General features: G+C 40.5%; 1 protein-coding gene across 8 annotated transcripts in view; it reads right to left on the reverse strand.

The window, feature by feature from the left end:
* LOC126272523 (alpha-N-acetylglucosaminidase) overlaps positions 1–26,956 on the reverse strand; it is a 382,435-nt gene that overhangs the window by 302,839 nt on the left and 52,640 nt on the right. For all 8 annotated transcript variants that reach the window (XM_049975433.1, XM_049975432.1, XM_049975431.1 and 5 more), the window contains exons 6-8: positions 23,419–23,484; positions 16,446–16,509; positions 16,213–16,358 (exon numbers count right to left, since the gene is read on the reverse strand). In XM_049975433.1, the coding sequence (XP_049831390.1) occupies positions 16,213–16,358; positions 16,446–16,509; positions 23,419–23,484 (276 nt within the window). The remainder of the gene's footprint in view (positions 1–16,212; positions 16,359–16,445; positions 16,510–23,418; positions 23,485–26,956) is intronic.

Here is a 26,956-nt window from a genome sequence, read left to right on the forward strand (position 1 = left end):
CTTGAAATGTCTTCTTTTCAATTTTACAATGCAGGCATTCAGATAGAATATATTAGCAATTTATGACAGAAAGTAGCAGCAATTGTTTGCCTGAATAATAAAATAATTTATTGGAAGAGAGCTAGTTTTCCTGCAAACTCTTCTATTTTACATCATGTTGGCGATGCTAAGATAAATATAAAAATAATTTTATTATTATCAAAGAGTCTTAATAACTTTATTGCAGAAGAGATATTCTATATCATCATGTTTTCTTTGCTTGATACCTTCCAAGACCAGTGTTCCACAGTTATCACAGCTTTTCATATTTGATTACATATATCAATATAAATCACACTATTTCAATGACACAAGCGACATGATATGGAATGTTCTCAGAAGCATTTGTTTATTTTGCTGCCCTACCCAGTAACTGTCAACATGCAATTTTTAATGGTTTTTGCATTTAAAAACAGCTGATTGTAACTTTCCTAGTTTATACAAATCAGAAACATAGTTTCAAAATATTATTTATATTGCAAAAAGCACCCCAGGCCATTTTTACTCCCGTTTCTTTTGTTGCCCATCCTCGCTTGTCTGACACACACAAATTCATCTACAACTTCATTATTAATTTATAGATATTTTAATTGACTAGCTAATCTACTTTCAAATTTCTCCATGAAGTTCTTCCATTAGTTACTGATTTTATCTGCACTAAAGGCAGATAGTGCAACATCATCAGCAAAAACACGATGGGTCAGGAATGTCCCAATGACATAAACATATACACCCATACTCTGCAAACCACTGTCAAATGCACGGCAGAGGGAACTTCTGATTCTACCAGATATTACAGCTTTTTCCATTCCATTCACATATGGAGCACACGATAAATAACTGCTTCAGTGTTCCTGTGAGTGCTGTAATCCGTCTAATCTTGTCTTTGTTATTTCTTCAGGTATGATATAAAGAAAGTTGTCTTACATGCCTAGATTTATCACTTACAGCTGGTTCTTGAGTGCATGGGTTTTCAGAGGGTAGTTTGCACATATCTTCAAACACTTGCCAGTTCAGTTTTTTCAGCATATCTGTGATGCCCTCCCAATAGTCAAACAAACCTGTGATGATTTAAACTGACCTTTGTATACATTCCATATCCTCTTTTAGTACTACTTAGCACATTTCAGCAATATTCAAGGATGGAATGCACAAATGTTCTGTGAGCAGTCTCCTACACAGACTCACTGATTCTAAACAAATGGACATTACTGGATCGTAGTTCTGTGGATCCCTTCCACTATCCGTCCTGCAGACAGGTAAGCTTTTCTTTCAAGCACTGGGCACAGTTCTCTGTTCAAGGAATTTATAGCATATTATGTTTAAAATAGGGCCTAATTATCATACAACTATGTTGTTGTTGTTGTTGTTGTTGTTGTTGTGGTTTTCAGTTAAGAGACTGGTTCGATGGAGCTCTCCATGCTACTCTGTCCTGCGCAAGATTCTTCAACTCCAAGTACCTACTGCAATCTGCTAACTGTATTCATCTCCTGGTCTCCCTCTACCATTTTTGCCCACCTATGCTTCCCTCCGGTACTAAACTGGTGATCCCTTGATGTCTCAGAATGTGTCCTATCAACCGATCCCTTCTTCTACTCAGGTTGTGCCACAAATTCCTTTTCTCCCCATTTCCATTCATTACCCCCTTATTAGTTACATGATCTGCCCATCTAATTGTCAGCACACTTCTGTAGCACAACATTTCGAAAACTTCTATTCTCTCCTTGTCTAAACTATTTATTGTCCATATTTCATTTCCATACATGGCTACACTCCATACAAATACCGTCAGGAAAGACATCCTGACACTTAAATCTATACTTGATATTAACAAATTTCTCTTCTTCAGAAATGCTTTGCTTACCATTGCCAGTCTACATTTTATATGCTCACTACTTCAACCATCATCAGTAATTTTGCTGACAAAATAGCAAAACTCATCTCCTACTTTCAGTGTCTCATTTCGTAACCTAATTCCCTCAGCATCACCTGATTTGACTAAATTCCATTATCCTTGTTTTGCTTTCGTTCATGTTCATCTTATCCTTTTAAGACACTGTCCACTCATTCAACTGCTCTTCCAAGTCCTTTAATGTCTCTGTCAGAACTACTATGTCATCGGCAAACCTCAAAGTTCTCATTTCTTCTCCCTGGATTTTAATTCCTATTCAAATTTTTCTTTTGTTTCCTTTACTGCTTGCTCAATAGACAGATTGAATGTCAGGGATACGCTCAAAATCTCTCACTCCCTTCCCAATCACAGCTTGCCTTTCACACCCCTCGACTCTTTAGAACTTCCATCTGGTTTCTGTACAATTTTCCTGTAAGTCTACAAATGCTATAAACAAAGGTTTGCCTTTCCTTAAACTATTATGTATGAGAAGTCAAAGGGTCAGTGGTGCTTCATGTGTTCCTAAATTTCTCTGGTATCCAAATTGATCTTCCCCAAGGTAGGCTTCTACCAGTCTTTCCATTATTCTGTACAAAATTCGTGTTAGTATTTTACAACCGTGACTTATTGAACTGATAGTTTGGTAATTTTCACACCTGCTTTCTTTGGAACTCGAATTATTATATTCTTCTTGAAGTCTGAGGGTAGCTCTCCTGTCTCATACATCTTTCTCACAAGATGGAAGTTTTGTCATGGCTGGCTCTCCCAAGGCTATCATTAGTTCTAATGGAATATTATCTACTCCTGGGGCCTTGTTTCAACTTAGGTCTTTCAGTGCTCTGTCAAATTCTTCACTCAGTATCACATCTTCTGTCTTGTCTTCGTCAACGTCCTCTTCCAATTCCATAACAATGCCTTCAAGTACATGTCCCTTGTACAGACCGTGTATATTCTCCTTCCATCTTTCTGCTTTCCCTCTTTGCTTAGGACTGGTTTTCCATCTGAGCTCTTGATATTCAGACACGTGGTTCTTTTTTCTCCAAAGGTCTCTTTAATTTTCCTGTAGGCGGCATCTATCTTTCCCCTAGCAATATATGCTTCTAAATCCTTACATTTTTTCTTGTAGACATTCCTGCTTAGCCATTTTGCCCTTCTTGTCAATCTCATTTTTTAGACGTTTGTATTCCTTTTCACTTGCTTCATTTACTGCATTTTTATATTTTCTCCTTTCACCAATTAAATTCAATATTTCTTGGGTCATCCAATGATTTCTATCATATGAGTGCCCCAAATTCCTTATTTTTCCCAAATTGGTGATTTAAAACTTTCGGTCAGCAGTGTTGAGGATAGTTATGGTGTTGTGGAATCAATTTCCTCTAGGGCTGTTTAAATAATAATATGGAACCTCCCTGCCTGCTGTGTCTTTCAATTTCTATTCCCCTATACAATGATGAAGTCTCCTTCAACATATGAACACAGTTTGTTACAAATGAAGTCAAAAACTTTCCCAAAATGTATGACGCCTAAACAAAGTGGTAGTTCTTACTTCAGACTTGTTCTATAATTTCATTTACAATATGCAAATGATCCACTGTGCTATATCCAGTTCTAAGGCCAACTTCTTACTTCACCTTATTAAAATCCAATATAATTTTATGTTATTGGTGACAATATTTTGCACATTACAAAGAGGAGGCAGAAAGTCTGTATTTTTTATGTTTTGTCTGTCCCATCACTTGTGAAGTTTTGAGCTATTGACTTTCCCCAGATACAGTCTGAAAAGCAAGAGACAGAGAATGGTAAAACTGAAGTTGTGAGAGCAGGTTGCAGAGGGCAGCTCTTGGTTAATAGTAGACCAGGCAGTGAATCTGTTCCCAATGTGGTTACATCCTGAAGTGCCGGAGAGCCCTACCAATTTTTTTTGTTTTTGTTCACTTCAACTATGTCTCAGAATACATATTCTCGGCAGTTCTATATGGCACCCACACGAAAATCATCAAAATACAACACAAATCCCAAAAGGAAATTTGCAATGAATCGGCTGAAGATTGGGACTCCTACAAGACACGGTTACACCACCATTTCCAGGTTTTTCGTACGGACAATGCAAGCTTGTGTAGGGATTTCTTTCTTTCCTGGCTTTCGCCATGCATTTATTAGTTGTTGTGCCAACTTGCACCTTTACAAGAACCAGCCAGGTTATTTGATTAAATGTGCAAGCTTCTCTCAACCTATTACACGCATGTCACAGCAACACATGTAGAATTTTATCACTGTCAGAAACACATAAACCAACTTTACAAAGCTTGGGCTGCAGAATTACATGGATTGACTAGTGTTGTAAATTTGCCACTAGTACCCATCACGAATCCTATGCTGATCAAATGGTACGAGATATTATTTGTCTGGCCCTGAATATGGAAGTCTGCGAAAAAATGCTTCAATGTGAGAATCCAATGGTTACAGATGTGCTCAATAAAGCATAGTCCTTTGAAGTGTCACAGGCCACAGGAAATGAAATTGTTGCATGGGGACAGGTATCAGAAGCTGCTCAGTCAATCACTGTTAGGCATGCTGCAAGTGTTCAGGATGACATTGCAGCAGTACAATCTTCAACTCAGCATTGCGCAGAGGCAGCATCAGTTACGGTCACAGCAGCAACAGGCTGCATCACAACAGCGGCGTCCAGCAAATTTTCAAAAGAAAAAAAAGTTTTCCAGATAATTTGGTATTTTTCCAGGGTCATACTGTGCTTATCCCCAAACCAATTTTGATCAGTTTTATGGAAAAATCTACAAATGTTGTCAAAGTGTAAGAACACAATGTGGGCTGTTCATTCCCATCCACAATAACCATTATTCAGACCTGATGGATGCAATCAGAATGCCCATTGAAGTCCCTGAGGATTTCCTTTACTAACAAAATCTTTAAAATATTTTGGAACTCACGGGCAATGGCATTAGCCTCAAGGCTACCATAGCAGTTTAAGGTAGTGAGATACAGGGGGGTGGATAAAAATATGGAAATACCAAGAAAACAACATACCACCACACATGAAATGCTGTAGGGAAACCATTGGCATTCAAAACAGCTTCCAGTCATCACAGTATTGATAAATACTGGTCCTGTATGGTTTTCAAGGGAATCTTACACCATCCTTCCTGCAAGATAGTGGCAAGTTCAAAAATAATGATGGAGGTGGGCAGTGATCACACCCTTCTCAACAAAGTAGATCACAAAGGCTCAGTCATACTGAGATATGGTTATTATGATGGCCAGGGGAAAAGTAACCATTCGTCATCGCACTCACAGAACGAGTCCTGGATGATGCAAGCTGTGTGAACAGAGGCCCTGTCATTTCAGAACACATCACCACTGGGGAACAAATATTATACGATGCCAAAATGGTCACGTAATCTGTGGCAGTAATGTAGCCTTGCAAAGTAGCCATATGGCCCATGGAATATCACAGTATCGCTGCCAAAATCATCTCCAACCCCCTGCCATGTTTCAATCCTGGCACCAAGCAGTCTGCATTGTAGGCTTGGGCCAATGTACACCAGATGTAAACTCGGACATCAGTTGGTAACAGTGTGAAACAGCACTCATCTGACCAAATGACTTTACCTTTGCTCCATAGTCCAGTTTTTACGGCTTCAGCTCAACCTTTTCCAATTAAGAGCATTTGCACCACTGATGTGTGGTTTTGGAAATCCAGCTCACTCTGCAATTCCCTGCTTATGGAACTCCCTTCATGTTGTTTTGGTGCCAACAGGGTTTGCGAGTGTGATATTCAGTTCTTCCATCACTTTTGCAGCTATTATCCTCTTATTTTTCGTCACAATTCTCTTCACTGATCATCTGCCATGATCACTCAAGATACATTTTTGTCAGCACTGGAACTCAGCTTTCTCTGTCTGAGGTGTAAATCTTCAACACAGTGCCTCTCCATGCACCAAACACTTCAATGATCGTGGTTACAGAAGCATCCACCACACAAACACCGACCATGCAATCACAACTACACAGAACACCATTATGACCATGACTGACACTAAAAACGTATTGATGGCACTGCACAGGTGTCATTCTTGGTCAGCTGGATGCTTGGCTATTTTATTGCTTATTTTCAAGCATGCATTTCTCATGTTGTTTCCATATTTTTGTTTAACTACTGTACATCAATTTCCATATTTTTGTTTAACTACTGTACATCAATACTAAGCCTAATCATCTCTTCACAAGGTCAGTAACGTTTCTCCCTTCTGGGTCTTAACAATATGCCTTTTGTAAAGAGATATGCCAAGGATGATTTATCCAGAATTTTGTTTACCATGCTCTTGAAAAATGTAAGGCATTCATTCTGCCAAGATATATTTCTCTGACACGTTACATTGACCAAGAGCTTTGTCAGTTCTGTAAATGGTCTCCAATTTCCGAATACACAACAACTTCTGGTTAGAAAATAAGATGAGGGGCATCTGACCAATTAGTAAAATGCTTCAACTTGAGCAGTCTCAGTCTCAAAAAATGGGAGATGAGCTCTCAGCATCTTGTCCTTCAAAGACTCACGTACTACTTGTCAGTTGTGAGCTTATGACTCTTAGGAATTCCAATAACGAACTTGGCTTTCAGTTTTTTCAGTTACCTTACAAATGCCTTATTAACATTAGGGCCATCCATGGACACATGAACAACTTGCCTTTTCAAATTTACCTTAAATTGTGAGATGCTCTTGCCTCAAATCATTCAACTAAGTCTTTCGGAGCACTTTTTCTCAAAAGAGATTGAAGTAAGATACCAGTTAAAAACATGGCCCAACCCACTATACCAGAAATGTACAAACAGATCAATCTGCTGGTTTTGGCTAACCTCACTCAAACTCTCATCAAAGCCAATATCAGCATGTCACAGCATCAATATCCTGTAGTTGCTGAGCGAAAAACCAGGTCCCAGTCCAAAAACTAAGAGCAATTGAACAAGGTTCCAACCAGCACTAGTATAAACTGCTCTCAAGGCCCATGCACTTTAGAAGCTGCACCTTGCCCCCAGGTCATTGTCTGGGAACATATCCAGTAAGAGATTCATAAGGCTGTCAGTGGAGACAATTGGTGCCTCACAACAGCCAACAGCTACCTCTACAGTCATCACCGCACCACTCTGCGTCTAATCTAGCCTCATCAGCCATTGTTCAGATGTTCTCGCAGTAGGTGCTTGATGCTGTCTCAGAGTAGGACCTGGTTGCTGGGACACATCACAACTGCATGACACACTCCCTGCCTGTGTCACAGCAGACAAAAAATGCACAGAGACTACATCAGAAATACTATTTTTCCTCCCCAAAAATGTTAATTTTGTTTTCCAGTGCACTCATCAGTCAGGGGCTCTGTCAGGATTGTCCTTTCCATCTGTACAGTTGACAATCAGCTAAGGATGAGCAGCAGAAGCATGTGGCTGATGCAGTAACATTGGAAACATGGCTCTTTGTAGTGATTAGCACAGATATAGGCATTGTGGTATTCCTAGCAGCCTCGAGTCCAGCATGCTTCTTCCCCCTTGTGTAACTGTACAAGGCCTACTTACCCACATTGCTGAGGGAGAAGTTTGCTTTGCAGAGCAGTCATTGAACACCGAATTTTTCAACTTCGCAAGCTTTCAGAGTGGTTAGCAAAGTGAAGTTGCATTCAAGACGAAGACATACCTCCTTCCTGCCCCAGTTTGTTGAGTGAGTTTTGACTTGCCATATGCAATAGACATTATCAGAACCAAACAAATAATGAGATGCGTCCATGAGTTCACAAGATGATATGTCATTGAAAAATTGCATGACCAGAACTTCTTTCTTTGATATGAGCAATCTCCACCCTACTCCTTGCCTATGCCCCTCCTTGGCTGTGTGCAAAGGAAGGCAACATAATCTTCATTGCATGTGTGTAGTCAAAAGTAGTTTACATCGACGAAGACCCACAGTCCCACAGAAACATTAGCCAGCAAGAACAGGAATTACACAAAGAGTTCCCTTACTGTCCCAGATCCTTATCCTACAGTCCCCCCATACTCCAGCAACCTGTGTTCTCATTGTAGGAGTTATCTCAATGTTCCCACAACCAACCATTGCACGCCAATTCCCATTGTTTGCTTGTTAGTTTTTTGACGACACTCTTTTATGTCTATCGCTCTATATTATAATCAATCTCATTCATACAACAGCAATTAGATCAATAACTGTTGGCATGCTGCAGTAGAACTTTTTTGGCATATATCCAATATAAAATGTACTGTATGCAAATCTATCATGCCCTGATGTCCCTGATTCAAAATATATGGTTTTGAATAGGCTACAAACTCTCCTAAAAGGAAATGTTTTTGTCGTCACATTGTGCTACTAAGCAAAGCAGTACATACACTTGAACTGATGTACACTGAAGCACCAAAGAAATTGGTATAGGCATGTGTTTTCTAATACAGAGATATGTAAACTGGCAGAATACGGCACTGTGGTCAGCAATGCCTTTATAAGACAACAAGTGTCTGGGGCAGTTGTTAGACAGTTACTGCTGCTACAATGGCAGGTTATCAAGATTTAAGCAAATTTGAATGTGGTGTTGCAGTCAGCACATGAGCGATGGGCCACAGCATCACCAAGATAGCGATGAAGTGGGGATTTTCTCGTACGGCCATTTCATGAGTGTACCGTGAATATCAGAAATCTGGTAAAACATCAAATTTCCGACACCGCTGCGGCTGGAAAAAGATTCGGCAGAAACGGGACCAATGACAACAGAAGAAATACCGAGTCAGAGACAGGCACAACAAAAAGACTGTCACAAAAAAGCTTTTGGCCAACAAGGCCTTCGTCAAAAATACAGACATATACACACACACACAAACGCAATTCACACACACATAACTGCAGTCTCTGGCAGCTGAAGCCACACTGCGAGCAACAGCAGCAGCACTTCACTGCCCCCACTCCTGTCCCACTATTCCTCCCTCTCCCTGCTTTTGCCTCCTCCTTACTCCCACCCAGCTGCCACTCCCTTCATGCGCTGCTGTTGCTGCACGCAGTGTGGTTTCAGCTTCCAGAGATTGCAGTCGTGTGTGTGTGTGTGTGTGTGTGTGTGTGTGTGTGTGTGTGTGTGTGTGTGTGTGTGTGTGTGTGTGTGTGTGTGTGTGTGTGTGTGTGTGTGTGTGTGTGTTTTGACAATGGCCTTGTCGGCTGAGAGCTTATTTGTCTACATCTACATCAACAATGATTACTCTGCTATTCACTATTAAAGGCCTGGCAGAGGGTTCAATGAACGACCTTCAAGCTGTCTCTCTACCGTTCCACTCTCAAACGACGTGCGCAAAAAACGAGCACTTCATTTTTTTTCTGTGCAAGCCCTGATTTCCTTTTATTTTACTGTGATGATCATTTCTCCCTATGTGGGTGGGTGCCAACAGAATGTATTTGCAATCAGAGGAGAAAACTGGTGATTCAAATTTCATGAGAAGATCTCGTCGCAACAAAAAACACCTTTGTTTTAATGATTGCAACTCCAATTCACTTATCGTGTATGGCACTATCTCCCTTGTTTCGCAGTAATACAAAACGAGCTGCACTTATTTGAACTTTTTCGATGTCATCTGTCAGTCCCACCTGATGCGGATCCCAACCACACAGCAATACTCCAGAATAGGACGGACAAGTGTAGTGTAAGTAATCTCTTTGGTAGATCTGTTGCACCTTCTAAATGTTCTGCCAGTGAATCAAAGTCCTTCATTTGCTCTACCCACAATATTATCTATGTGATCATCCCAAATTAAGTTATTTGTAATTTAAGATTTGTGTGACTTATAGCGTAATCGAAATTTAACAGATTTCTTTTAGTACTCATGTGAAAAACTTCACACTTTTCTTTATTCAGGGTCAATAGCCACTTTTCGCACCACACAGATATCATATCTAAATCATTTTGCAATTCGGTTTGGTCATCTGATGACTTTACAAGATGGTAAATGACAGCGTCATCTGCAAATAATCTAAGAGGGCTACTCAGATTGTCTCCTATATCGTTAATATATATATCAAGAACAATAGAAGGCCTATAACACTTCCTTGGGGAATGTCAGATATTACTTCTGTTTTACTCAATGACTTCCTGTCTATTACTACAAACTGTGACCTTTATGACAGGAAATCATGAACACAGTTGCACAACTGAGGCCATATTCCATAGGCACACAGTTTGATTAGAGATGCTTCTGAGGAACAGTGTCGAAAGCCTTCTGGAAATCTAAAAATATGGAATCAATTTGACATCCCCTGTCGATAGCACTAATTTCTTCATGAGTATAAAGAGCTAGTTGTGTTCTGCAAGAACGATATTTCCTGAATCTGTGCTGACTACGTGTCAATAAATCGTTTTCTTTGAGGTACTTCATAATGTTCGAATACAGTATATTTTCCAAAACCCTACTCCAAAATGACGTTATTGATATGGGCCTGTAATTCAGCAGATTACTCCTATTTCCCTTGTAGTGTATTGGTGTGACCTGAGCAATTTTCCAGTCTTTAGGTACGGAACTTTCTGTGAGCGAGCGGTTGTATATAATTGCTAAATATGGAGGTATTGCATCAGCATACTCTGAAAGGAACCTGACTGGTATACAATCTGGATCGGAAGCCTTGCATTTATTAAGTGATTTAAGCTTCTTTGCTACACCAAGAATATCTACTTCTACATTTCTCATCTTTGCAGTTGTTCTTGATTGGAATTTAGGAATATTTACTTTGTCGTCTTTGGTGAAGGAGTTTCGGAAAACCGTGTTTAATAACTCTGATTTAGTGGCACTATCATCAGTGACTTCACCATTGTTATCACGCAGTGAAGGTATTGATTGTGCCTTGCCACTAGTGTGCTTTATATACGAGCAGAATCTCTTTGGGTTTTCTGCCCGATTTCGAGACAGAGTTTCATTGTGGAAATTATTAAAAGCATCTCGCATTGAAGCATGTGCTATATTTCGAACTTCTGCTAAACTTTGCCAGTCTTGCATTCTTTTAAATTCGGCGTGCTTTTTTCCATTGCTTCTGCAACAGCAATCCGACACGTTTTGTTTGCCTTGGGGGATCAGTACCATCACTTATTAATTTATGTGGTATATATCTCTCAATTGCTGTCGATACTACCTCTTTGCAGTCATTCCACATCTTTTCTACACTTACATGATCAGACCAGAAGGAGTGGAGACTGTCTCTTAAAAAGGTGTTACGAGCATTTTTATCAGCTTTTTTTCAAATAGATGCAATTTGCATCTGGTTGTGAGTGTTACGGTATTCAGCCTAGCAGCAACTGCCTTGTGATCGCTAATCCCTGTATTTGTCATGATACGATTTGTGACAGTCTTTTTGTTGTGCCTATCTGTGACTCAGCATCTCCTCTATATGATGAGTAGTGACTTTCCTTTTCATAATATTATTACATTCCATACTTGATTTTCCATTGTTTGACAACTGAAGAAAATTGTTCAGCGTGACAGAAGTGAAACCCTCCAACAAATTGCAGCATATTTCAATACTGGGCCATCAACAAGTGTCAGCGTGTGAATCATTCGACAAAACTTCATCGATATGGGCTTTTGTTGCCAAAGGCCCACTTGTGTATCCTTAATTACTGCATGACACAAAGCTTTACGCATCACTTGGGCCCGTCAACAATGTCATTGTACTGTTGATAGCTGGAAACAAGTTGTCAGGTTAGACGAGTCTCGTTTCAAATTGTATCGAGTGGATGGGCGTGTACAGGTGTAGAGAATCATGAATCCATGGACCCTGCATGTCAGCATGGTATTGTTCATGCTCGTGGAGGCTATGTAATGATGTGAGACATGTGCAGTTGGAGTGATATGGGACTCCTGATAAGTCTAGATAGGACTGACAGGTGACACATACATAAGCATCCTGTCTAATCACCTGCATCCATTCACGTCCATTGTGCATTCTGACAGACATGGAAAATTCCTGCAGGATTATGCAACACCCCACGCATCCAGAATTGCTACAAAGTGGCTCCAGGAACACTCTTCTGAGTTTAAACACTTCCACTGGCTACCAAGCTTTCCAGACATGAACATTATTGAGCAAATCTGGGATACTTTGCAACATGCTGTCCAGAAGAGATCTCCACCCCCTTGCACTCTTGTGGATTTATGGGCAACCCTCCTGGATTCATGGTGTCAGTTCCCTCCAGCACTACTTCAGACATTAGTCGAGTCCATACCACATCCTCTTGCAGCACTTCTGCATGCTCGCGGGGTCCTATTCAATATTAGGCAGGTGTACAAGTTTCTTTGGCTCTTCAGTGTAAATGTAAAGCACACCAAACACCCTTCAGATCTCCACACTGCTCAAATTATGTCACAAACGCACAAAACCACAGTACAACAACAAAGCATGGAAACGAAGCCAGGCTGAAGCACCAGGGGTGCAAGCCATTTCCGTATCGACAACAAACCTCCACACAGCTCAGCTCAACAGAGCTTGGCTCATCTGGCCATGGTCGGGCCAGTCATTGCATTGGACTGAGTAAGGGGACAGGGTGGGGGATACGAAAACAGCAGCAGTGGGCAGATGCAAAGCACTGAACTGAAGTTGCGCAGTGAGTGTGGCACTGCATAAAGTCAAGTAGAAGGCAAGCAAATGCCTCTGCCCAAAAGCAAATCAGATGTCATGCCTTTCCCAGCATTTTTAGGCAAGTTGCAAAAATTCATCATGTTTCCCCCATTTTCCAGGACGCTGTGCCAAAGTTGTGGCAAAAACATTTGACAGTCGACAACAGAAACCAAAACATTGCATTGAAACAAGCGTTCAGTTCATAGTGCTGTGGAATGTGGGGAAAAACCGCGAATTGGCATTCATAAGAAGAAGAACAACACAAAAAATGCACCAGGAGCGTAATATTTAAGAAATTGTCCACGCAACCTGTAAGTACAGTTCAAAACATTACTACTTAATAGGAAACACCAACCACTAGAACTGTTTATAACCTATAGGCACTGTGACAAAAATGTAAATTAAATAGCTAACACATGGACACACTCCAGGCCACTGATGATGCCTTGCAGAAAATATAGGTGAAACACGTATGGCACTAAAATAGTGTTTTATTCAGTTGCTGTCAGACGGTCCATAAGTAAAAATTATCAATATACCGTAATATTACACCCAACTGAGGAAGACAGGACTACAAAAGTTGAAGATGTTCGTAAATGCTTTCTGATAAAAGAGCAATAGATTATTGAGAAATGCATCTTTTGGGGTGACTACACCTCAGAGCCTCTTAGGTGGGGTATGCCTATTGGGCTGTGAGTTGTATCTGGAACACTCAGTCACAATAAGCATTGCCCATGAAAGGCATGTTATGTCAGTATTTTCATTATTAACTACATCTGTTTCTTACATATTTCTTTTGCTAAACAACATTAAAAGTACTCTTTGAATGCAAGTACAATTTTCTCTCCATTGTTAGTTATTGTGCCAACTATCACATTAGCTGATGAAATGAGATGTCTACCCAATTTAAGTTTCTGTGTTGTCTTCTTGTGTGTGTGTCAACACTCCTGTTATTCAGTGAGTGGTCTTCTTTACTCCTAAATCATTTACACAAACACAATTTTCATATAATAAGGGTCAAAACACCAGTAACTAAAATAGTTGGTAAATTCACAGTCAGGATCCCAACTGTAGAATCACAAAAGATTGACTAATTCATAGAGAACATTTAGTATTATTTATTAAGCAATTAATTCTATCCATAATCACCAAACAATGGCTACTTAGATCTTACTCTAAGCAAAAACTAATAACAATCAGTAACTAGCTATGATGCTACAGGGAGACATAAAAACAGACCTACTATACATATTTGGAAAAAAAAGGATGGAAACATACCCCTTAATCACACTTACTGTGCACAAAATTATTACTTAAACCATGTAAAAATTATACCATTCCGTTGTGGCAGGGTGGTACAACAACCAGTTCAATTGTATTTCGTAACAAAGACTGTTTTGCTCTGAAATACTTAAACAATGCGGAGTACAGGTTGGTAAAAAACTACAAAGCAAATAAATGTCCAAGATAAAATGGTGGTTTCCATTTTTCTGACAGCATCCAATATTCAGAATACTATACACAATGTTTCTGACAAGCAAATAGAAAGATTTGGCAGTAATAAATGACAGTTCCCTTGTGTCACTATGGTCCTGGATGTGAATGTGTGTGAATAGTATGACCATTGCAATGAATATTACAAAATGACAGATGCAAAGCAATGGAAACCCCATTGTCACAGGATTTGGCAAAGTTCTTCGTGAGGCTTTCTGAAGAACAAGCTTTCAAAGCGCCCCCCCCCCCCTTTTCACTTCATCTACTACAGTTCCTATGATACATTAGTCATACATTCTTGATACGGTTTCACAGTGAAACAGTACTGGAGCAGTTTGTGGATCAAATGAATAATATTTACACAACTGCTAAATTTACTGTCATTATAGAGAGGGATGCCAAGATGTCTTTTGTGCATGTGCTAAGTAAGCAGAACATAGATGTAATGTGGGGATGACAGCCAGCAAAGTGGGATATGTGTTGCATATCAAGACCAGTGTCACAGGATGTCTCCAAGATCCGGGATTTATGACACCTCACTAGAGAGACTGTAAGTTTTCGAGTGGCTGATGTGTGTGGTGTCCACTGTGAATGTAGCAGCATTTACATTAAGACAAATAAGTTACGTAATTGAGTGCTGTCCTTAACACATGCTCTAGATAAAACAAAAGGCAGCTGGGAAATTTGACCTGGGTTGAACATTATCTAAAAGGCTACTGCCCTATCCATCATCATACTTATATTCAATTATAAGAGAGGTAGCCATAATTAGAGTGAACTGAATTTTTTTCTGAAATCTAAGGTATACACTTAGCAGGACATGATGGCATGGAGCTGGACACCAAATACAGTAAAACAAAAACAGATGCTTGATGTTTAATGGAAGGTGGGATTAGCAGTTTCAAATGTAGAGCCTGCCCTTCACACCATGTGACATCATTAGATCTGGTGGAGGACTGGAGCTATCAGAACTGTTTAATTTGCCTTACTGTGCATGACACACTTCAATTAGCAAGGAAACAAATGAAGCTGTGTATCAAAGACTATTAAGACTTTCAAGCCCAAACAAGACTATAATATAGGCGAAAAATGTCGATGACAGTGCACGTATCAAGTAGAATAAATGGCTTTGCAATCAAGAATCATCAGTGAAAAACCAGGGGCGAGAAGACTCTTTACAATTACCTACATTGTTATTGATGATAATTACATTTTATGATGAAAATATTTTCATTAGCCAATGATTCTGTCTTGAAAATAGTGGTTACACTGCTAATCTCCACCTAGTCGCCCACAGTTTGTGAGAAACACCAGAGAAACCAGAATCCATAGAACACAAATTTATACCTGAAAGCTTCATGATTCATACGGAACAAAACAACAACAGAGAACTAGTAGGCATGGGCACCATCACACTGTTGAGACTTGTCTTGAAATTTACAAAATTTCTACTTTACTTCCATTTTAATTTTCAATAACAGTTTGATATGATGGGTTTTACAGGTACACTGATCTCTGAGGTATCAGTATGTTATTAATGCACTTGTTCAGTACACATTACTTTCAAATACACTGCTGCTGCAGGGTGTACCAATTATGGTCAGTGATGTGCAGTTGTACACCATGTATAAATATGCATTACACACTTAAATTGGTCCAATGAAGGACCAGCAATAGGCCATTACTCACATCTCTGCCAGGAGATAAAGCTCATAGTTTATGGAATGAGCTATTATTCTACATCTCTATCCCCCTAAGCCTGCTGATGAAGGAGGTATACTATCCTCAATTTTATAATTAATTGGTTTTCTATGTCAAATGTAATAATCAGTTCTCAGAATTGACTGGACACTAAGAGACCAACAAATAGAATCTTATTTTTCTTAAACGTAGCTGAATGGTCAAATTTTCTACCGAGTTCAATGGAGTGTGACAGTCTAATAATACAGTTAATTATTCAGTAATTTTACTGCCATAAGAAAGTGAACTGTCCATTACCTTTTGTGGTAATCAATTCTACAACACAGTGGAGCCAAAGTACAAAGGGAAGACAAACATAAGTGTTCCATTTTATCAATTGGGCCAATAACATGAGTCATTTGTGGTAGTTTTTGTGTGGCAGTGTTCTTACCAGACAGCTTTTGGATCAACAGAGGTTAGTGCTTCAAAAGTAGCAGCACTGACAGCAGAAAGATAGTCCAAGTCTCCAGAATTAGGCTCCATCTCATTGAAAGTATCACAATTGTAAATGTGATCAGTTCCATATTGGGCAATTAGCTGAAAATTTTACAAAACAGTACACTAGCTTTATTACATTAGACAAACACAGGAAAATTGATTAATTTTAATATTTCTAAAACTCACCTCTGAGATAAACATTCTTCCAACTGTTTGGTATAAAGTGTCAGTAGGGTCCAACAGGTATGGACTACAAAGCAAGAGACAAATATGAATTTAGTAAATGTACAACATGATGTACAGTTGTTTTCCGGAAATAACAACAACAAATAAATGATATACATTTTATCACAGCTGTTCTACATTTGCTTCAGTTTGGTGTTCAATGCTAGCACTACATACAAATCGCTGTATTTAATATAAACTGCAAGATAATGACAATCAAAAGACAGTCTATCTCAATACATTACATTTAATCAAAACTGATCAAATCTGAGAAAATTAACAATTAGTTTATTAAATACATGTTGTTCTTGCATTTCACTGTAATGCCAATCTATGCTGTGCAGCCTCACAGTAAACAGTATGAAGAAATGTTTTGTGCCACGGAAGAAATGAATGAATGTCTGGGCTCAACTGGTCCCCAATTTTGAAGCTGATGGCCTCCAGCTGAACATGTATGGTAAGTACACAAATATGAAGCACTAGTCTCATTTAATTTTTGTCAGACCACATGTACAACACTTACTAATGGAGCATGAAACACAAATCTAGTACCGGTAAACTGTTTTGGTACTGTAAGCAGTCTCACTTCTTACACACTCCTGGAAATTGAAATAAGAACACCGTGAATTCATTGTCCCAGGAAGGGGAAACTTTATTGACACATTCCGGGGGTCAGATACATCACATGATCACACTGACAGAACCACAGGCACGTAGACACGGGCAACAGAGCATGCGCAATGTCGGCGCTAGTACAGTGTATATCCACCTTTCGCAGCAATGCAGGCTGCTATTCTCCCATGGAGACGATCGTAGAGATGCTGGATGTAGTCCTGTGGAACGGCTTACCTTGCCATTTCCACCTGGCGCCTCAGTTGGACCAGCGTTCGTGCTGGACGTGCAGACCGCGTGAGACGACGCTTCATCCAGTCCCAAACATGCTCAATGGGGGACAGATCCGGAGATCTTGCTGGGCAGGGTAGTTGACTTACAACTTCTAGAGCACGTTGGGTGGCACGGGATACATGCGAACGTGCATTGTCCTGTTGGAACAGCAAGTTCCCTTGCCGGTCTAGGAATGGTAGAACGATGGGTTCAATTACGGTTTGGATGTACCGTGCACTATTCAGTGTCCCCTCGACGATCACCAGAGGTGTACGGCCAGTGTAGGAGATCGCTCCCCACACCATGATGCCGGGTATTGGCCCTGTGTGCCTCGGTCATATGCAGTCCTGATTGTGGCGCTCACCTGCACGGCGCCAAACACATATACGACCATCATTGGCACCAAGGCAGAAGCGACTCTCATCACTGAAGACGACACGTCTCCATTCGTCCCTCCATTCACGCCTGTCGCGACACCACTGGAGGTGGGCTGCACACCTAACGGTGTGCGGGACCGTAGCCCAGCTTCATGGAGACGGTTGCGAATGGTCCTCGCCGATTCCCCAGAAGCAACAGTGTCCCTAATTTGCTGGGAAGTGGCGGTGCGGTCCCCTACGGCATTGCGTAGGATCCTACGGTCTTGGCGTGCATCCGTGCGTCGCTGCGGTCCGGTCCCAGGTCGACGGGCACGTGCACCTTCCACCGACCACCGGAGACAACATCGATGTACTGTGGAGACCTCACGCCCCCGTGTTGAGCACTTCGGCGGTACGTCCACCCGGCCTCCCGCATGCCCACTATACGCCCTTGCTCAAAGTACGTCAACTGCACATACGGTTCACGTCCACGCTGTCGCGGCATGCTACCAGTGTTAAAGACTGCGATGGAGCTACGTATGCCACGGCAAACTGGCTGACACTGACGGCGGCGGTGCACAAATGCTGCGCAGCTAGCGCCATTCGACGGCCAACACCGCGGTTTCTGGTGTGTCCGCTGTGCCGTGCGTGTGATCATTGCTTGTACAGCCCTCTCGCAGTGTCCAGAGCAAGTATGGTGGGTCTGACACACCGGTGTCAATGTGTTCTTTTTTCCATTTCCAGGAGTGTATATTGGGGTAACACTCATTTATTTAATGTTGTAAAGAACACAAATAGAAACTTCCAGAACACACTAGAAAATGGGATTCCATTCCATTCTCCTTATACCACAATGACATAAACCATGACTTACAAACAATGCAGCCCAACAAATCAGATTTTCATAGACCTTCAGCATGCCTAAAGCGAAACAGGATCACAATTTTTTTCTTTATTGACAGAAATGGTTGAAATTTCATCACATGTTGCATTAAGAAGTACACTTAATTTATAGACGATGAGTAGTTTTGGACATTGTGTCTATTCTCAAACCACCCTATAAAAACTAAGTTACAGCAGATGATATAATAACTATAAAGATGAAACATGAATACTGGCGGTAGTTCCAGTTGTAATAGTTTACATGAAAGGTTACATACCTTCTTCATAAGTAACTGAAATACAGTGAGGTATGCATATTTGGAATAGACACAGCCGACAATCCACCTGGGAATGCACATAGTTTAACATGCAATAGGCAAGTTTACAGTGAACAGCATGAAGACAACTGACACTACCAGACATGGCATTATATTTCACATGTTTCATTATTAGTTTAATGGATTTTGAGTCAATCACAGCTAATTTGTGGCATTGTCTAACTCATAATGTTAACATTACAGTATCATAACTTTTGGATTAGACAATAAATATTTCCTCCTATGCCCACAATGCTACCAGTGGCTCTGACACTATCACCTGGTAAGAGCTGTTGTCTTCCAGCATCAGTTCATTTGGTGCCGTTCACTGCAAACTTGCCTGCTGTGTATTATACTTTCTGCATTGCCATTTGGACTGTCTGCTGTGGCTGTTCCAAACATACATACCTCACCTTATTTCAGTTAGTTACGAATACCATAAACCTCTCATGTAACCTACTATAACTGGAACTACTGCCAATATTCATGCCTTATTTTTATACCGTGTTTACCTGATAAGACAAGTTTTTCCCCCCAATTCGTTATTTAAAAAATGCAGTCATCTTATATTTGCAGATTAAACTATTGCTGCTGAGGTCAACCTTTTTACTTGTTTAAAACATTAATATTACAGATGAAGCTTTGGCTGGTGACAGTATGTAAAATTTTTTTTTAAGAATTACAAAGGGTAGGGCTCAGCAAACAGTACTTTTGTTTGAATACACTCATGATTTTGTGATATTCTGAAGCTCTTGACAAGATATCAACCATACTTGAAGATTCACATGACTTGACACACAACACTAGTGCAACGGATATGTAATAAACTATAAACTGGCCACTACACCAGTCTACTGTACTGCTAAAAAAATTGAAAATTTTGTCAAACACAGGATGAAATAGCATTAAATTCTATCAACTTAAAAACTTCTGTTGCATCTGAATAGGTCTCCAATAAAAGTTCTCATTCGTGTATGGATATTGTACACTTATACATCTATGCTGCTTTTTAAGTAAAGGTAGCAGTCAAAGATGGAAATATTGTCCTTCAGAAACCATTACATGATTCTGAACCCAATTCTCAATTTATAATTTGGTTATGAAAAATTAATGACCTATGCAGTAAAATGAGACATTCAGTCGCTGTTCCCGTATTAGAATACCGAGGGAAACATTACCAGCTTTAGAACATGATGGTGACATGCAGATGGAACAAGAAAGAAAATTAATCCAGAATTAAATGTCTAACAAATGAAACAAATCCTATTAAACGGACAGCAACTGTTATCACAGGAATAAATTACAGCAAAATGAAATGTTGTGGAGACAGTACCAACAGAAGTCACTCGATAGTGGGACGGATGAAAGTTTGGGAATTGGACTGAGTCATGATTGCAATCTTCTATTTATGTATTAGTTGCTGTTACATGTGACCTGCATCCTAGAAAATATTGGCATCTGTGTTTCACTGTTGCTCAAGCACAGCACTACACAAATGGCAAGAAGGGTGAACAGTGACACTAGCTTGTCTGAGAACTATAATGAGTGTGCACAGGGGAGTGATAACGGGTCAGCAAATTCCATCATGCTGCAACCCATAGGAATCTATACTATGAACTCTGGCTTTTTATGAGTACCTATCGTATTTAAACTGCAGTTTGCGTGAATCCCTTTGTACTCAGAATGAAACTGAGTTTAAAATTGGGCAAATATTGAAATAAAGTGACTCAAATGTTTGAATATCTATGCTCTTGAATTGATCTACTGAATACCAAGTGATTGTCTACGGTCTAAGTAAACATTATTAGTTTGCTTCTTCAGGGCTTGTGGAAAAGAGGGGGGGAGAGGGAAAGGGGGAGGGGCAGGATGGAGGGGAGGGGGAGGGGGAGAGGGAGGGATGAAGGGGGAGGAGGGGGAGAGGGAGAGGGAGGGGGACAGAGGGGGGAGGGAGTTATCTGAACTCACATGGTGCCTGGTTTGCCAATTTCTCAATCCTGAGCAATATTTACAATGTAACATTCCACAGCCTTGCATTTGAATTGATGCTCACACACATACTGCATAATTAATAATGCTACCACCCATGTTTATTTCATATAACAAGAGGTTGTACAGAGTTTCGGGGAGAGCATAAGGGAACAAATGGCAGGAATGGGGGAAAGAAATACAGTAGAAGAAGAATGGGTAGCTTTGAGGGATGAAGTAGTGAAGGCAGCGGAGGATCAAGTAGGTAGAAAGACGAGGCCTAGTAGAAATCCTTGGGTAACAGAAGAAATATTGAATTTAATTGATGATTGGAGAAAATATAAAAATGCAGTAAATGAAGCAGGCAAAAAGGAATACAAACGTTTCAAAAATGAGATCGACAGGAAGTGCAAAATGGCTAAGCAGGGATGGCTAGAGGACAAATGTAAGGATGTAGAGACTTATCTCACTAGGGGTAAGATAGATACTGCCTACAGGAAAATTAAAGAGACCTTTGGAGATAAGAGAACCACTTGTATGAACATCAAGAGCTCAGATGGAAACCCACTTCTGAGCAAAGAAGGGAAAGCAGAAAGGTGGAAGGAGTATATAGAGGGTCTATACAAGGGCGATGTAGTTGAGGACAATATTATGGAAATGGAGGAGGATGTGGATGTGGATGAGGATGAGATGGGAGATGCGATACTGCGTGAAGAGTTTGACAGAGCATTGAAAGACCTGAGTCGAAACAAGGCCCCCGGAGTAGACAACATTCCATTGGAACTACTGATGGCCTTGGGAGAGCCAGTCCTGACAAAACTCTACCGTCTGGTGAGCAAGGTGTATGAAACAGGCGAAAAACCCTCAGTCTTCAAGAAGAACATAATAATTCCAATACCACAGAAAGCAGGTGTTGACAGATGTGAAAATTACCGAACAATCAGTCTAATAAGCCACAGCTGCAAAATACTAACACAAAATTCTTTACAGACGAATGGAAAAACTAGTAGAAGCCGACCTCGGGGAAGATCAGTTTGGATTCCGTAGAAATACTGGAACACGTAAGGCAATACTGACCTTATGACTTATCTTATAAAAAAGATTAAGGAAAGGCAAACCTACGTTTCTAGCATTTGTAGTCTTAGAGAAAGCTTTGGACAATGTTGACTGAAATACTCTTTCAAATTCTGAAGGTATCAGGGGTAAAATACAGGGAGCGAAAGGGTATTTACAATTTGTACAGAAACCAGATGGCAGTTATAAAAGTCGAGGGGCATGAAAGGGAAGCAGTGGTTGGAAAGGGAGTGAGGCAGGGTTGTAGGCTCTCCCCGATGTTATTCAATCTGTATATTGAGCAAGCAGTGAAGGAAACAAAAGAAAAATTCGGAGTACGTATTAAAATCCATGGAGAAGAAATAAAAACTTTGAGGTTCGCCAATGACATTGTAATTCTGTCAGAGACAGCAAAGGACTTGAAGAGCAGTTGAATGGAATGGACAGTGTCTTGAAAGGAGGGTATAAGATGAACATCAACAAAAGCAAAACAAGGATAATGGAATGCAGTCAAATTAAATCAGGTGATGCTGAGGGAATTAGATTAGGAAATGAGACACTTAAAGTAGTAAAGGAGTTTTGCTATTTGGGGAGCAAAATAACTGATGATGGTCGAAGTAGAGAGGATATAAAATGTAAACTGGCAATGGCAAGGAAAGCGTTTCTGAAGAAGAGAAATTTGTTAACATCGAGTATAGATTTAAGTGTCAGGAAGTCGTTTCTGAAAGTATTTGTATGGAGTGAAGCCATGTATGGAAGTGAAACATGGACAATAAATAGTTTGGACAAGAAGATAATAGAATCTTTCGAAATGTGGTGCTACAGAAGAATGCTGAAGATTAGATGGGTAGATCACATAACTAATGAGGAGGTATTGAATAGGATTGGGAAGAAGAGAAGTTTGTGGCACAACTTGACCAGAAGAAGGGATCGGTTGGTAGGACATGTTCTGAGGCATCAAGGGATCACCAATTTAGTATTGGAGGGCAGCGTGGAGGGTAAAAATCGTAGAGGGAGACCAAGAGATGAATACACTAAGCAGATTCAGAAGGATGTAGGTTGCAGTAGGTACTGGGAGATGAAGAGGCTTGCACAGGATAGAGTAGAATGGAGAGCTGCATCAAACCAGTCTCAGGACTGAAGACCACAACAACAACAAACAGATTGTGTCCAACAGGTAGACAAGGTTCCAGGTACATTTTTCATTTTTTATTTCAGAACTGAAATTCCTAACAATATGCATTCATTTGTGAATGTTATCAAGTGAAATTGACATTTTAACTCAATTTGGCTAGCATATTTTCATGTCATATGTTTTTTCCCCAAATATGTGAAACTAATGTAATGTGGGAGAGGAATAAAAACACTCCTGATAGCACTGCAATGTGTAAATGTAAACACTTGTATGCACAGTTAAGCAAAGTGAACAGTTCTACTGCATACATTTATTAAGAATGTAATATGCAAATACTTTACCAGCAATATTCTTCAGGGAAGTTGTTCCATTTCTTCATCATAGTCATATTCACATCTGGAAATAATCTGAAATGAAAATAAAATAGCAGTAATAAGAATGAGTCATCACTACATCTACATTTACACTCTGTAAGCGACCTGACAGTGTGGCGGAGGGCAATTCGGATACTGCTATCTCCGCCCCCCACCTGTTTCTTGGGAATGCAGCGTGAGAAGAACGATTGTCAGTAAACCAAATGTCAACTCCATATACAATAGTTATTTGCTACTGGAATACAAGACTTGGACAGGCATATTTCTCATAAATGCCACTCAGTGCATTAATATTTACAAGAAATGTTTAAATATCTATGTTGCTGAATTGATCCATACAGTGACTAGTGATTACTTTAAGTCTATATCAACATTATTAGTTTGCTTCTTCAGACCTCATGGAGAAAGAGAAAGAGAGAGAGATAGAGAGAGAGAGAGAGAGAGAGAGAGAGAGAGAGAGAAGATCCTAAAAACATCCATACAGCAGCTAAGGAAATGACAACATGTAACAAACTGTTTCAATAACCATCCCAATAACAGTCATACTGAAATTCTGAGATGGGAACTGGCATTACAAACACTGTTATGTTGCATCCTATTGCTCTATTAAAACAAATTCTGTCTTACCTCATCACTACTTTCATTCCCCTTCCACTATTTTCTTTTCCTCTGATTACTATATTCTCTCTTCTTCACTGCTGTCTTCTCTTTCTATCTCAATGCCTGCATTGTCAGGAGTGTGTGTGTGTGTGTGTGTGTGTGTGTGTGTGTGTGTGTGTGTGTGTGTGTGTGTGTGTGCACGTGCGCACAAGGGGGGAAGTGGGATGGGCAGCAGAAATATGTTTTAGTAAACTTTTAATCTATATCTCCATGTGATTAATACCTCAACCATATCTACTGACTAACAACAAAGGAATGCCATATCATTATGCAATATCACCCTTCATGTTCCATCTTATCATGCTCTGACATGAGGAATATCCCAGTCAATATCCTTCCAGCAGCATTCAACCACCCGGCCAACCTTCACAATATCCTGAGCCATCCATTTGCCACTTTCTACTTCCAATTCATGACAACATGGTCACATTTGACATATGGAATTCTGATAGGGTGAAACTCACTTGAACCTAAGACTGTATTTAAATGCCAAAAAAAGGCCATAAGATGCATTGCAGAATGCACACCAATCGAATCATGCAGACATTACATCAAAAACTTTATTAAGACAGTCCCTAGTTTATATTTGCTAGTACACACAAAAGAAAACCTGAATAAATTTGACCTTATAATGTCAATACATTAATATAACACGATAAACAGAAATGCAACTAACAAGCCTTATGTCACACCAGCAAAAGTCCACAACAGCTACATATATCTTGGTCTCACATATTTTAAAAAACTACCTAAAAATGATCACTTAGTGCTCCAGAATAAATTTAAAAGTGCTATAACAAAAGTAAACATTTTTATACAATGAAGGAATCTGAAGAATGTATAACAGATGACTTGTTAAGGCACAATGAAAAGACATGCATTAGTTTTCGGCCACAGCCTACATCAAAAAATTAAATACACATTCATTGACATAAACATGTAAACATCAGACACGCATGACTGCCATCTCCAGCAGCTCGGACTGGAATGCAGCTGTCACATAGAATGGAAACAGCAAACTGGAGGGGGCAGGAAAGGGGCAGGTACAGCAGCATAGAACAGGGGGGAGAAAAGAGCACTGTCTGGTAGAGCATGTAGGGAGTAAACTGTCAACAGGCATAACACCGGGAGGCTGTGAGGCAGGGAGATGGGTGGAGGGAGGGGGGGGGGGGGGGAATAGGGAGCAAAAAAAAGAGGAGGGGTGGGGAAGGGGAAAGACGGGCAAGTGTGATAACAGAGAGCGGCACAGAGAGAGGGTGACGAAATGAGAATAGGGAAGATATAATGGGACAGAGGGTGTAAGGGGAAATGGAATGCGAGATCTGTTTGCAACTAAAGCCCAATCCAAGAACGACGGATGTTAGCACAGGTTGAAAAAGACACAGAAACTGCAAGTTCTAAGTGACAGTTGCAATATGTGTAAACATGTGTTTTGCGCTTGATGAAAGCACGTACCCTGCATATTATGTCTCTTGTTTACTTGTGTAAAATTTGTTGTTTACTACCACTGTCGTTCACAACTCAAAAGAAATGGAATAAAAATTCATTAAGTAATCCACTACAATAACATTTAATGCTCACGTTGGGTACTACATTTACAGCAGAGCACTCAGAACACTACTGAACATACATGGGGTGCCGGAAAAATGCATGACGTAGTTACACAGACCAATCCTAAAGTCAACCACCATCGTTTGTGACTCCAGCTGCAGGTCTGGGGGATAGTGTCTTCCTGTGAAGACCTTGGTGAAGACCCTCAGCACACTGGGCAAAGGAGTTCTTGTCACTTCAGACACGGCACCCCAGAGTGGCCAGATTCTATGGGAGGGATTTTTTGGTGTGGAAGAGATGACAGCTGTCAAAATGTAGGTACTGTTGGCAGTTGCTGGATGTAATGCGTACAGAAGTTTGGCTGGAGCCATACACCTTACTAATTTCACCCTAACCCCACATAACTACTACTTCTTTGAATGGAAAGTATACAAACACATTTGTGGGCACCTGCATGGTATCCTCCTATGCCAACCTGTTTATGGGCTATCTACAAGAAACCTTCCTAGCCTCCCAAAACACCAAACCTCTAGTCTGGTTCAGGTTCAATGATGATATCTTCATGATCTGGACTCAGGGCCAAGACACCCTATCTTCATTCCTTCACAACTTCAACACTTTCTCTCCCATCTGTTTCACCTGGTCCTCCGTAACCCAGAATGCCATCTTCCTGGACGTTGACCACCTCCTCTCCAATTTCTCCATCCACACCTCTGTCCACATTAAGCCCACCAACATTACCTTTATTTTGACAGCTGTCATCCCTCCCATACAGGTGTTTTGCAGAATGGAGGACAGTGTATTTGCAGTGACAAGAACTTGCCCAATATGTTGAGGATCTCACCAAGCACTATCCTACAGACCTAGCCCAATAACAGCTCTCCCATGTCATTTCCCCTCACATCCCTAATTCTCCCAGCAATATCAAGAACCAGCTACAAAGGGGTGCCCTCTTCATCACCCAACATCAACCCAGACTGGAACAACTGAACTAGATTCTTTGCCAGGGCTTTGATTACTAATCATTATGCTCTGAAATGAGGGACATCCTACCTCTGCCAACATACCCGCCTGTCTTTCCCCTTCCCAACTCCTCTCCTTTTTCACACCCCATTTCCCCCTTCCCCACCTCCCTGCCCCACACCATTCCAACGCTGCACCTGTTAGCAGTCTAGTCCCTCCACAGTCTGCTACACATGCTCATCTCTCCCCTCACCAAAACCCTGCTATCACTTCCCTTTCCCCACTCCCTCCAGACTGCTGCTTTCATTCTACATGACAGCTACATTCCAGT

Source organism: Schistocerca gregaria, chromosome 5 (assembly GCF_023897955.1).
Source record: "Schistocerca gregaria isolate iqSchGreg1 chromosome 5, iqSchGreg1.2, whole genome shotgun sequence".
Classification (NCBI taxonomy): domain Eukaryota; kingdom Metazoa; phylum Arthropoda; class Insecta; order Orthoptera; family Acrididae; genus Schistocerca; species Schistocerca gregaria.